Source organism: Bombina bombina, chromosome 5 (genome assembly GCF_027579735.1).
Source record: "Bombina bombina isolate aBomBom1 chromosome 5, aBomBom1.pri, whole genome shotgun sequence".
Taxonomy (NCBI): Eukaryota; Metazoa; Chordata; class Amphibia; order Anura; family Bombinatoridae; genus Bombina; species Bombina bombina.
Window position 1 is genome coordinate 330,042,058 of NC_069503.1, and position 14,794 is coordinate 330,056,851.

The 14,794-nt window shown below is 38.4% G+C and overlaps 1 protein-coding gene across 1 annotated transcript in view; it reads left to right on the forward strand.

The window, feature by feature from the left end:
- AHR (aryl hydrocarbon receptor) overlaps positions 1-14,794 on the forward strand; it is a 370,224-nt gene that overhangs the window by 339,623 nt on the left and 15,807 nt on the right. Inside the window, exon 10 of the mRNA XM_053714124.1 lies at positions 8,662-9,907. Within this exon, the coding sequence (XP_053570099.1) occupies positions 8,662-9,907 (1,246 nt within the window). The remainder of the gene's footprint in view (positions 1-8,661; positions 9,908-14,794) is intronic.

Here is a 14,794-nt window from a genome sequence, read left to right on the forward strand (position 1 = left end):
TCATTGATACTTTAATACAGGCACGAAAGCCTGTTACCAGGAAAATCTACCACAAGATATGGAGTAAATATCTTTATTGGTGTGAATCCAAGAATTACTCATGGAGTAAGGTTAGGATTCCTAGAATATTGTCTTTTCTCCAAGAGGGCTTGGACAAAGGATTATCAGCTAGTTCCTTAAAGGGACAGATTTCTGCTCTGTCTATTCTTTTGCACAAGCGTCTGGCAGAGGTTCCAGACGTCCAGGCATTTTTCCAGGCTTTGGTTAGAATTAAGCTTGTGTTTAAACCTGTTGCTCCCCCGTGGAGCTTAAACTTGGTTCTTAAAGTTCTTCAAGGAGTTCCGTTGGAACCCCTTCATTCCATTGATATTAAACTTTTATCTTGGAAAGTTCTGTTTTTGATGGCTATTTCCTCGGCTCGGAGAGTCTCTGAGCTATCTGCCTTACAATGTGATTCTCCTTATCTGATTTTTCATGCAGATAAGGTAGTCCTGCGTACCAAACCTGGGTTTTTACCTAAGGTGGTTTCTAACAAGAATATCAATCAAGAGATTGTTGTTCCATCATTGTGTCCTAATCCTTCTTCAAAGAAGGAACGTCTTTTACATAATCTGGACGTAGTCCGTGCCTTGAGGTTTTACTTACAAGCTACTAAAGATTTTCGTCAAACATCTACCCTGTTTGTCGTTTACTCTGGACAGAGGAGAGGTCAAAAAGCTTTGGCAACCTCTCTTTCCTTTTGGCTTCGGAGCATAATACGCCTAGCCTATGAGACTGCTGGACAGCAGCCCCCTGAAAGGATTACAGCTCATTCTACTAGAGCTGTGGCTTCCACCTGGGCCTTTAAAAATGAGGCCTCTGTTGAACAGATTTGCAAGGCCGCACTTGGTCTTCGCTTCACACTTTTTCCAAATCGGAGGCTGTTTTTGGGAGAAAGGTTCTTCAGGCAGTGGTTCCTTCCGCTTAATCCTGCCTTGTCCCTCCCATCATCCGTTTACTTTACCTTTGGTATTGGTATCCCATAAGTAATGGATGATCCGTGGACTGGATACACTTAACAAGAGAAAACATAATTTATGCTTATCTGATAAATTTATTTCTCTTGTAGTGTATCCAGTCCACGGCCCGCCCTGTCCTTTTAAGGCAGGTCTAAATTTTAATTAAACTACAGTCACCACTGCACCCTATGGTTTGTTTTCGGTCGAATGACTGGATATGACAGTTAGGGGAGGAGCTATATAGCAGCTCTGCTGTGGGTGATCCTCTTGCAACTTCCTGTTGGGAAGGAGAATATCCCATAAGTAATGGATGATCCGTGGACTGGATACACTACAAGAGAAATAAATTTATCAGATAAGCATAAATTATGTTTTTATAGTGGTCTAACATTTGACAGCTTTTATAGGCATGCTATTTAAAATATGATTGCCACTTTTTATATTCAAGTGTAATTACTTCCTTCACAAAATTTGATTCTAGACTCAAAGCATGATCACTCTTATCCATAAAAAGGTCTATAGCAGCAGCCTGCAAACCACACGAGGCTCTCTGAGGCTTCTAAAAGTAAAGCAACAACATTTCAGTGAATTTACAGTGTTAAAAGTGATAAGTTCTTATTATGTGCCCCATTGAAAAACTGTCTGTAGTTGTACCAATCAACTGATTACCATACAAACATATAATCGGCCTTAAAGGGACAGTATACACTCATTTTCATATAACTGCATGTAATAGACACTACTATAAAGAATAATATGCACAGATACTGATATAAAAATCCAGTATAAAACTGTTTAAAAACTTACTTAGAAGCTGTCAGTTTGGCTCTGTTGAAAAGGTAGCTGGAAAGCCCACTGCAAGTGGCTAATAAGACACTCCCCCCTCCCCCTTCTTTTGCATATGAAAAGACCCTTTACACAAACAGGAGCAAGCTGGAGTAGGTAGCTGAGCGTATTCACATAAAACTTTGGGGCTTGGTTAGGAGTCTGAAAATCAGAGCAATGTTATTTAAAAATAAGCAAAACTATACATTAATTTAAAAAAAAAAAAAAACTTTATGGACTATATAAATAGATCTACAAAACATTTATGCAAAGAAAAAATGAGTGTATAATTTCCCTTTAAGTATCCGTAGGAACAGGAGAATTTGCAATTTCTTTCATGTAATTGGCAAGAGTCCATGAGCTAGTGACATATGGGATATACAATCCTACCAGGAGGGGCAAAGTTTCCCAAACCTCAAAATACCTATAAATATACCCCTCACCACACCCACAATTCAGTTTTTACAAACTTTGCCTCCTATGGAGGTGGTGAAGTAAGTTTGTGCTAAGATTTCTACGTTGATATGCGCTTCTCAGCATTCTTGAAGCCCGATTCCTCTGAGAGTACAGCGAATGTCAGAGGGACGTGAAGGGAGTATCACCTATTAAATACGATGATTTCCCTAACGGGGGTCTTTTTCATGGGTTCTCTGTTATCGGTCGTAGAGATTCATCTCCTACCTCCCTTTTCAGATCGACGATATACTCTCAAATTTACCATTACCTCTACTAAAGAACTGTTTTAGTACTGGTTTGGCTATCTGCTATATGTGGATGGGTGTCTTTTGGTAAGTATGTTTTCATTTACTTAAGACACTCTCAGCTATGGTTTGGCACTTTATGCAAATTATATAAAGTTCTAAATATATGTATTGTACTTATATTTGCCATGAGTCAGGTTCATGTATTTCCTTCTGCAGACTGTCAGTTTCATATTTGGGAATATAAACACTTTAAGAAATTTATTTCTTTCCTGGGGTTTAGTCTTTTTTCAATTTGACTACTTTTGCATTTGCGGGTATTAGGCCCGCGAGTGCGTCAAATGTTAGACTTTATTGCGTCATTTTTGGCGCAAACTTTTTGGCGCGGGAAATTACGTTTTTGACGCAACTTCGTCATTTCCGGCGTCATACGTGACGTTGAGACCTTTCACACAGCGGCGTCATTAGTGACGCAAGTGTGTCATTTCCGGTCATTTTTGGCGCCAAAAAAGTTACGTCATACAATTTTTCTTCATTTTTTCTATACCCCATTGTTGTTTGCCTCCTGCTTTCTTTTCTATCAAGAGGCCTATGCTTTTGCATTTTTTCCCATTCCTGAAACTGTCATTTAAGGAAATAGATAATTTTGCTTTATATGTTGTTTTTTCTTTTACATTGAGCAAGATGTCCCAATCCGATCCTGTCTCTGAAGTTTCTGCTGGAACATTGCTGCCTGACATGGGTTCTACAAAAGCTAAGTGCATTTGTTGTAAAATTGTAGAAATTATTCCACCGAATGTCATTTGTAATAGTTGTCATGATAAACTTTTACATGCAGATAGTGTTTCTATCAGTAATAGTACATTGCCAGTTGCAGTTCCTTCAACTTCTAATGTGCATGATATACCTGTAAATTTTAAAGAATTTGTTTCTGAATCTATTATGAAGGCTTTGTCTGCATTTCCACCTTCTAATAAACGTAAAAGGTCTTTTAAAACTTCTCATTTAGCTGATGAAATTTCAAATGACCAACAACATAATAATTCATCCTCTTCTGATGAGGATCTATCTGAAACAGAAGATCCTTCCTCAGATATTGACACTGACAAATCTACTTATTTATTTAAAATAGAGTATATGCGTTCTTTATTATTTGGATATTGAGGTAACCAGTCCTATTGACGTTCAGTCTAATAAACGTTTAAATGCTGTTTTTAAACCTCCTGTGGTTTCTCCAGGTGTTTTTCCTATTCCTGAGGCTATTTCTGATATGATTTCTAGGGAATGGAATAAGCCAGGTACCTCCTTTATTCCTTCTTCAAGGTTTAAGAGATTGTATCCTTTACCAGCAAAATCTATAGAGTTTTGGGAAAAAATCCCCAAGGTTGATGGGGCTATTTCTACTCTTGCTAAACGTACCACTATTCCTATGGAAGATAGCACTTCCTTTAAGGATCCTTTAGATAGGAAGCTTGAATCTTATCTAAGGAAGGCCTATTTATATTCAGGTCATCTTCTCAGACCTGCTATTTCTTTGGGTGATGTTGCGGCTGCATCAACTTTCTGGTTGGAAAATTTAGCGCAACATGAATTGGATTCTGGCATTGTTCGCCTACTGCAACATGCTAATCATTTTATTTGTGATGCCATTTTTGATATTATCAAAATTGATGTTAGATCCATGTCTTTAGCTGTATTAGCTAGAAGAGCTTTGTGGCTTAAATCTTGGAATGCTGATATGACATCTAAATCTAGATTACTATCTCTTTCTTTCCAAGGTAATAATTTATTTGGTTCTCAGTTGGATTCTATTATTTCAACTATCACTGGAGGAAAAGGAGTTTTTTTGCCTCAGGATGAAAACCTAAGGGTAAATCTAAGGCTTCTAACCGTTTTCGTTCCTTTCGTCAGAATAAGGAACAAAAACTCAATCCTCCTGCCAAGGAATCTGCTTCCAGTTGGAAGCCTTCCTCAAATTGGAATAAATCCAAACCATTTAGGAAACCAAAGTCTGCCCCTAAGTCCGCATGAAGGTGCGGCCCTCATTCCAGTTCAGCTGGTAGGGGGCAGATTAAGGTTTTTCAAGGATTTTTGGATAAAATCTGTCCAAAATCATTGGATTCAGAGCATTGTCTCTCAAGGGTATCGAATAGGATTCAAAGTAAGACCTCCTGTGAGAAGATTTTTTCTCTCACACATTCCTGTAAATCCAGTAAAAGCTCAGGCTTTTCTGAAGTGTGTTTCAGACCTGGAGTCTTCAGGGGTAATCATGCCAGTTCCTCCTCAGGAACAAGGTTTGGGGTTTTATTCAAATCTATTCATTATACCAAAGAAAGAAAATTTGTTCAGACCAGTTCTGGATCTGAAAATTTTGAATCGTTATGTAAGAGTACCAACTTTCAAGATGGTGACTATAAGGACTATTCTGCCTTTTGTTCAGCAAGGACATTATATGTCCACAATAGACTTGCAGGATGCATACCTTCATATTCCGATTCATCCAGAACACTATCAGTTTCTGAGATTCTCTTTTCTAGACAAGCATTACCAATTTGTTGCTCTTCCATTTGGCCTAGCAACAGCTCCAAGAATCTTTTCAAAGGTTCTGGGTGCCCTACTATCTGTAATCAGAGATCAGGGTATTGCTGTGTTTCCTTATTTGGACGATATCTTGGTACTAGCTCAGTCTTTACATACTGCAGAATCTCACACGAATCAACTAGTGTTGTTTCTTCGGAAACATGGTTGGAGGATCAATTTACCAAAAAGTTTCTTGATTCCTCAGACAAGGGTCACCTTTTTAGGCTTCCCGATAGATTCAGTGTCCATGACTCTGTCTCTAACAGACAAGAGACGTTTAAAATTGGTCGCAGCATGTCGGCTCCTTCAGTCTCAGTCATTCCCTTCAGTGGCTATGTGCATGGAAGTTTTAGGTCTCATGACTGCAGCATCGGACGCAATCCCCTTTGCTCGTTTTCACATGAGACCTCTTCAGCTTTGTATGCTGAATCAATGGTGCAGGGATTATACAAAGATATCACAATTAATATCCTTGAATCCCAATGTACGACACTCTCTGACATGGTGAATAGATCATCATCGTTTGGTTCAAGGGGCTTCTTTTGTTCGCCCAACCTGGACTGTGATCACAACAGATGCGAGTCTTTCAGGTTGGGGAGCTGTTTGGGGGTCTCTGACAGCACAAGGGGTTTGGAAATCTCAAGAGGCGAGATTACCAATAAATATTTTAGAACTCCGTGCAATTCTCAGGGCTTTTCAGTTCTGGCCTCTACTAAAGAGAGAACCGTTCATTTGTTTTCAGACAGACAATATCACAACTGTGGCTTATGTCAATCATCAGGGTGGGACTCACAGTCCCCAAGCTATGAAAGAAGTATCTCGGATACTTGCTTGGGCGGAATCCAGCTCCTGTCTAATCTCTGCGGTGCATATCCCAGGTGTAGACAATTGGGAGGCGGATTATCTCAGCCGCCAGACTTTACATCCAGGGGAGTGGTCTCTCCATCCAGATGTGTTTTCTCAGATTGTTCAGATGTGGGGGCTTCCAGAGATAGATCTCATGGCCTCTCATCTAAACAAGAAACTTCCCAGATACCTGTCCAGGTCCAGGGATGTTCAGGCGGAAGCAGTGGATGCGCTGACACTTCCTTGGTGTTATCAACCTGCTTACATCTTCCCGCCTCTAGTTCTTCTTCCAAGAGTGATTTCAAAAATCATCATGGAACAGTCTTTTGTGTTGCTGGTGGCTCCAGCATGGCCACACAGGTTTTGGTATGCGGATCTGGTTCGGATGTCCAGTTGCCCGCCTTGGCCACTTCCGTTACGGCCGGACCTACTATCTCAAGGTCCGTTTTTCCATCAGGATCTCAAATCATTAAATTTGAAGGTATGGAAATTTAACGCTTAGTTCTAAGTCATAGAGGTTTCTCTGATTCAGTGATTAATACTATGTTACAAGCTCGTAAATCTGTCTCTAGAAAGATTTATTATAGAGTTTGGAAGACTTACATTTCATGGTGTTCTTCTCATAATTTCTCCTGGCATTCTTTTAGAATTCCTTGAATTTTGCAGTTTCTTCAGGATGGTTTGGATAAGGGTTTGTCTGCAAGTTCCTTGAAAGGACAAATCTCCGCTCTTTCTGTTTTATTTCACAGAAAAATTGCTATACTTCCTGATATACACTGTTTTGTACAGGCTTTAGTTCATATTAAGCCTGTCATTAAGTCAATTTCTCCTCCTTGGAGTCTTAATTTGGTTCTGAGGGCTTTACAGGCTCCTCCATTTGAACCTATGCATTCTTTGGACATTAAACTACTTTCTTGGAAAGTGTTGTTCCTTTTGGCTATCTCTTCTGCTAGAAGAGTTTCTGAGCTATCTGCTCTTTCTTGTGAGTCTCCTTTTCTGATTTTTCATCAGGATAAGGCAGTTTTGCGGACTTCTTTTCAATTTTTACCTAAGGTTGTGAATTCTAACAACATTAGTAGAGAAATTGTTGTCCCTTCTTTATGTCCTAATCCTAAGAATTCTTTGGATGTGGTAAGAGCTTTGAAATATTATGTGGAAGCTACTAAAAATTTCAGGAAGACTTCTAGTCTATTTGTTTTATTTTCTGGTCCTAGGAAAGGTCAGAAAGCTTCTGCTATTTCCTTGGCTTCTTGGTTGAAACTTTTGATTCATCAAGCTTATTTGGAGTCGGGTCAAACTCCGCCTCAGAGAATTACAGCTCATTCTACTAGATCAGTCTCTACTTCATGGGCTTTTAAGAATGAAGCTTCAGTTGATCAGATTTGCAAAGCAGCCACTTGGTCCTCTTTGCATACTTATACTAAATTCTACCATTTTGATGTATTTGCTTCTTCGGAAGCAGTTTTTGGTAGAAAAGTTCTTCAGGCAGCTGTTTCAGTTTGATTCTTCTGCTTTTTGATTTAAGTTTTTTTCTTTCAAAAGTGAAAATAACTTATTTTTAGGTTGCGGATTATTTTCTCAGCGGAATATGGCTGTTTTTTGGTTTTATTCCCTCCCTCTCTAGTGACTCTTGAGTGTAAGACTCCACATCTTGGGTATTGATATCCCATATGTCACTAGCTCATGGACTCTTGCCAATTACATGAAAGAAAACATAATTTATGTAAGAACTTACCTGATAAATTCATTTCTTTCATATTGGCAAGAGTCCATGAGGCCCACCCTTTTTATGGTGGTTATGATTTTTTGTATAAAGCACAATTATTTCCAAATTTCCTTTGTTGATGCTTTCTACTCCTTTCTTTATCACCCCACTGCTTGGCTATTCGTTAAACTGAATTGTGGGTGTGGTGAGGGGTGTATTTATAGGCATTTTGAGGTTTGGAAAACTTTGCCCCTCCTGGTAGGATTGTATATCCCATATGTCACTAGCTCATGGACTCTTGCCAATATGAAAGAAATGAATTTATCAGGTAAGTTCTTACATAATTATGTTTTTTACTTCTAGAAAATATCCATCTTATACTCCTAAACAATCCCCTGCACAGCCATTCCTCGTTCAATCAACTGTTTTAGAAATAAATAAATGAATGTGCTGTGCCCAATATAGCAATTATAAACTACTGTGCAGCCTTTGTGTAAACTTATTGTAAAGTTATGAGTTCACTATCATTCAGATACTGCCCATCCCCGTTATAAAAAATCTTTTAGTATTACAGAAGAAGTGGTGGTAATGTAAATAGCCATTAAAGATATCGCCCGTAATTCGATTTATTTATAATTTTTAAAAACAAATTTATGCTTTCTTCTTTTCTTTTGAAAGCGCTTCATTTACTGATATAATTTTATTAGTTTGTTGATAGCAAACTTATGAGCCCAATATCACTCAGAGATATTCCACTTCCCTGATAAAATAGTATCACAGAAGAAGTGGTGATAATGGGAATAGCCATTAAAGATATCACCTTAGGATCACTTTTTTTTTTTTTTTGTAAAGCAAATGTATGCTTTCTTCTTTTCTTTTGAAAGAGCTACATTATGGATACCATTTTCTAACTGTTTGTTGATAGATCAGTAACGTTGATATTTGTCTTCAGTCTGTATATTTAATAATTAATAATGCGTTTTTGCATTTCCATGTTTTCTTTCAGAGAGGAAGAAGGGGCAGAAAACTTAAGAAAACGAAGCTCACAGCTGCCTTTCATTTTTGCGACTGGCGAGGCAGTGTTGTACGAAACTTCATTTCCTTTCCCAAGCCTTATTGATTCTACACCAAATAAGACCAAGGGTTCTTCAGTCAAAGGAGGATCTGCCAAATCTTCAGCAAATGAATCATCAGTAAAGCCTGCCTCACTGTTGGGCGCAATGCTAAGACAGGATGAGTCCGTGTACCTTTGCCCACCAGCTCAAAACACATTTTCCTTTGAAAACTTATTTGAAAATTCCAAAGATGAACTGAGCAATACAGTATCAAGTGGCTGGCAAGAAGGTTGTATGCCAGTGACTAATAATATGAAACAGGAGGAAGGAGCTTGTCCCCAGGCAAAAAATGTAACACTTCCATCAGGTAACGCAGAAATATTTGCTGAAAGCAAGAATAATGAGCTTTACAATATCATGAGTAGCTTGGGCATCAACTTTGATGATTTGGAGATGATCCAACAGGATGATGCCTTTTTTAGGGGTGAATTTGAATATCCTGATATTTCAGACATTGATGTTACAGACGAAATTTTGACTTATGTTCAGGATTCCCTTAATACAAAATCAGACTGTATGTATTTGAATAGTGTTCAACAAATGCCTAATGTACCAGAACCATCTAATATCATACAGAATCATATGGATGTTCCTCAGCTGCATCAGCAGCAGCCAAACCAAATCATGTCACAACAGCTATGTCAGAAAATGAAACATATGCAGGTCAATGGTATGCTTAGTAACTGGAACTCTGTGAGAAATGTACCGGTCACATACAAAGAGCAGCAGCCTAATCAATATAATGTTTCAGGTGTGAACAACGTGGCTGAAGACTATTATAAGTCTGAACTGAGCAGTGCTCCGTATGCCTGTAAACAAGAATTTATGCCTTACCAGCAGCCCCTGCCTATAGTGCCACTATCTAATAACCTTACACAGATGGACTTTGACCTTGGAAATGTGGAACAATCTGTTTACCCTCCTCCCCCTAACATAGAGGGTTTTTTAGAATGTTTATCACAAGCCCCTGAAATCCAAGAATGTGGATTAAATACACAGACAGTCATGGTGACTCCTCAGACTTGCTATTCTGGTGCTGTTTCTATGTATCAGTGCTTACCTGAGCCTCAACCATCCTGCCTAACGCAAATGCAGTATAACCCCATGATGCCAAGTCATCAGCAGTTATTGAACAAAGTAAGCTGTGCACCATTGTAGAAAGCATGTTTTGTTTTTGTTGTGGCTTCATAGAAATTTAAAAATGAATTACCTGTGAAGAGCATTGCTTGCTTTACTTTTATGTTTAAATGTGTATGTGCTTTTTATTTTTACACTTTTAAAGAATTTAAGGTGTAATATTTGAGAACTATCATCGCTATGTGTAATATGTCAAATCCATTTTGCAGAACTTAATTTTTTTTTCCAATGAATAGTTAATAAGCCTTAAAGGGATACTAAACCCACAGTTTTTCTTTCATGATTCAGACAGAGCATGCAATTTTAAGCAACTTTCTAATTTACTCCTATTATCAACGTTTCTTTGTTCTCTTGGTATCTTTATTGAAAAGCAGGAATGAAAGCTTAGGAGCCGGCCCATTGTAGGTTCAGCACCTGGGTACCGCTTGCTGATTGGTGTCTAAATGTAGTAGAATGGATTTGAAAAGAGCTACAGGAACCAGATCAAATGCAATAACATAATGAGTAGTAACCATTCTAGGGTAGTTGTGCCCAGCAGTCTAATGTCCGTTTAATTTGGAGGAGCCAATGTTGGTTTTAGTCCACAGACAAGGCTAGCCAGTATAAAATGCCTTGTTTAGCCGTTGTTATCAGATAAATCTAATAAGGGACAGATACTGTATGTTGCCTTGAGAAGTTAGCAGGGTGCATTTCATGTTCTTAGAGTTAGAGATTGCTACATTTTTAGAGCTTAATTAAATTAAAAGGGTGCAAAATAAATAATATATTTCAAGGTTGTTTCATTATGCATAAACTAACATTGTATATAAAAATCTCAAGGTGTTTACTGTCCCTTAAAGGGATAAAAATATTTTGTTTTTGAAACAGTGCCCACAATTTAAAAAAAAAGTTTCCAATCTATTTCTGTTATCAAATTTGCTTCGTTCCTATGGAATTATTTGTTGAAGTGTTACCTAGGGAGGTCTCTGGAGCACTACATGACAGAAAATAGGGCTGCCATCTAGTGTTCTTGTAAATTGATAACATTCTTGCTAAACTGCTGCCATATAGTGCTCCAGACACATGCAAATTAATTGCTCTGTCTGAATGATGAAAGAAAAATGTTCATATCCCTTTAATATACAAAGGTTTAAGCTCTATGATTTATGATGTGTTATGACTTATGTGTTATGTGCAGTTCAGTAAAGCAACTTCCCATCCACTTGGAGAAAGGGGCGGGATTCTAACAGTCACTGTCCCTTTGCTCGCTTCCATTTCACCCTTCTTCAGCTCCATTTTAGTTTCTGGCTTTCGGAGAGAGAATGTCACTTTGAAATGCCAGCCTTGTGAATCCCTCTCAGAACTTTACATGTACGCATAGGTCAAGGCCTATCCTTCTTCCAGATCACCTTTCATTTTTGTTAGTGGGACTTGCTCTAGATTCCTCTCCAGCTTTGGGTTTGGGAAGTGGTATAAAATGTACTCATTTTGGTATGTCCTTTCCTGTGTATTAAGCATTGGCCAAGAGCTGTTTGCTATTTCTAGTGATAACTCCATCAGGATTTTCTTTTATTTATGGCTTCATCAGGGGACAGGCCTCTGTTTTCCCTGTGCTGCTTCATGCCTTGTGGCTCTGCTTTACTTTGAAAAAATTTATTTTCCCCATTTTTAGAGTCAGCACATGACTTGTGTTTCTTTTGGGCAAGTGCCTGACTTTTTTTTTATACTCCAGCACCTTTTTCCTTCCTCTGCCTTATCTGGAATTCCTTTTCTTTTCTGGCTAGGCTGAACATTTAGGGAAAGGGAGAGGACATAGGGAAATTATGCTTTTCTAGTTTTTACATTAATCCAAGTGAATGGAAAACTGCGTTACTCAGTAGCACTGAATAGTAGCCCTCTTGATCTGCTGTCAGGTATCTGATGTACAGTTAAATTGATGGTAAACTCTCCCGTTTGTAAAATCAGATGTGGAATGTTAGTGATATTTTAGATTGAGTTTAATTCATCAGTTGTTGCGCTATAACTTTTTACTTGTTTCTTCCTGACTGTTTACACTGGCTGGGCACGATCTCACTCCCCCCCTCTCTCCTCCCGGTAAGCATTCAGTAGACACAACTGGAATATTACACTCACAGCTCTGTGAAACATGATCCTGAGATGTTTTACAGAGCTGTGTGTGAAAATATTCAGAGTGCCGTAGGGGCGGAGCTCTGGATGTTGCCAAGGTGCAGATAAAACTGAGACACTGCTGAAGTAGAATCCCTGTGATTTAGCTCATGTGCAGTTTGTTAGTGTTACAATTAAATGCTCTACATCTCTCAGGCTCAGCTGATATACATGTAAAATACATCTGCTCATATAAAAAAAACAGTGCAACTGTGCATATATCTGACTCCCTCTTTGTCATCACTACGGCACTCTGAATATTTTCACACACAGCTCTGTAAAACATCTCAGGATCATGTTTCACAGAGCTGTGAGTGGAATATTCCAGTTGTGTCTACTGAATGTTTACCGGGAGGAGAGAGGGGGAAGTGAGATCTTGCCCAGCCAGTGTAAACAGTCAGGAAGAAACGGCTGAGAGAGGTGAGGGGATTTGTGACAGGCTTATCTATTACATAGACAGCCCCAGCATGGGGGCTGGCTGTAAAGGACACTAGATAGGGAGTGTAGAAAAAGCCTTGCTCTAAAGCTAGTGGAGATTACGTTCGTATTCTCATGCACTGAGAGGATTAGAAACTTTATAATCCTTTTTAGGAGAGTTGGCAGCAAAATTGCTAACACATGTCAATTATAAACGTTATCTTCTTTTGGTGCTTAAATTAAATAGCCTATATTTTTTGAGTGTATAATGGCCCTTTAAGTAACCTTTCTTTCATGTAAGTGGCAAGAGTCCATGAGCTAGTGACGTATGGAATATACATTCCTACCTGGAGGGGGCAAAGTTTCCCAAACCTCAAAATGCCTATAAATACACCTCCCACCTCACTCATACCTCAGTTTTACAAATTTTGCCTTCGTTGGAGGATGGTGAAGCGAGTCGTGCTTGATTTCTTCTGTGAAAGGTGCTTCTAAGCATTTTGAAGCCCAGTTCCTCTCAAAGTACAATGTGAAGGGAGTATTTGCCTGATGATGCCATGTTTTCACCTATGGGAAATCTATTCTAAGGCTCTCTGTAAATTCGGTCTTGGGGATTCATCTACCACCTCCCTTTATAGATCGACATTATACTCCTCTATCCTTAACTCTGATGATATGTTTCAGTACTGGTTTGGCTGTCTGCTATATGTGGATAGGTTTCTTCAGGTAAGTATATATATATATATATATATATATATATATATTTTTTTTTTTTTAAGACACTCTCAGCTATGTTTGGCACTTTATATTTTTAAAGTTTTAAATATATACTGCATATATTTGCTATGAGTCAGGTCTATGTTTATTTCACTTTGCAGTCTAACAGTTTCAGCATGGAAAATTATGTTTGGGAGAAATTTATTAAAAAAATGTCTTTCATTTAAATGGCAAGAGTCCATGAGATAGTGACGTATGGGATATACAATCCTACCAGGAGGGGCAAAGTTTCCCAAACCTCAAAATGCCTATAAATACCCCTAACACCCCTAACCACATCCACGATTCAGTTTGTGCTTGATTTTCTACGTTGATATGTGCTTCACAGCATTTTTAAGCCTGATTCCTCTCAGAGTACACTGAATGTCAGAGGGATGTGAAGGGAGTATCACCTATTGAATTCTATGGTTTTCCTCGTGGGAAATCTTTTTCATCGGTTTTCTGTTATCGGTCGTAGAGATTCATCTCCTACCTCCCTTTTCAGATCGACAATATACTCTCATATTCCATTACCTCTACTGATAATCGTTTCAGTATTGGTTTGGCTATCTGCTATATGTGGATGGGTGTCTTTCGGTAAGTATGTTTTCATTTCTTAAGACACTCTCAGCTATGGTTTGGCATGTATTGTACTTATATTTGCCATGAGTCAGGTTTATGTATATTTCCTTTTGCAGATTATCTGTTTCATATTTGGAAAAAAACCTATTTAGGAAAATATTTTTCTTACCTGGGGTATAGTCTTTTTTCAAATTGACTGCTTTTTTATTAAATTTTCGTGGGCAAAATTAGGCTTGCAAAGTCGCAAAATGCCGATGTTTATTGCGTCATTTTTGGCGCAAGAATTTTTTTGGCGTGAAAGTACGTCCAGTGACGCAAATTCGTAATTTCCGGCATCTTAGTTGACGCCGAGTTTCCTTGCACAAGGTTGCGTCTGCAATGACGTGAATGTGTCATTTACGGATGTTGTTAGCGCAAAAAAATTTCATTTTGCGTTGTGTCATACTTGGCGCCAAATAATTTCATTATTTAAAACCCCATTCCTATATGCCTCTTGCCTTTTTCTATGTCAGAGGGCTATGCCGTTTGCATTTTTTCCCATTCCTAAAACTGCCATATAAGGAAATTGATCATTTTGCTTTATATGTTGTTTTTTCTCTTACATTTGCAAGATATCTCAATCTGATCCTGTCTCAGAAACCACTGTTGGAACCCTGCTGCCTGATAACAGCTCTACCAAAGCTAAGTTTATCTGTTGTAAATTCGTGGAGATTATATCTCCAGCTGTGGTATGTAATAGTTGTCATGATAAGCTTTTACATACAGAGAATGTATCCATCAGTAATAGTATAATGCCTGTTGTTCCTTCAACAGCTAATGTACATGATATCCCTGTGAATATAAAAGATATTATTGCTGATGTGATTCAGAAGGCTTTGTCTGCTATCTTGCCTTCTAATAAACGTAAAAGGTCTTTTAAAACTTCTCATAAAGTTGATGAAATTTCAAATGACCGACAACATACGGAATTATCCTCCTCTGATGAGGATT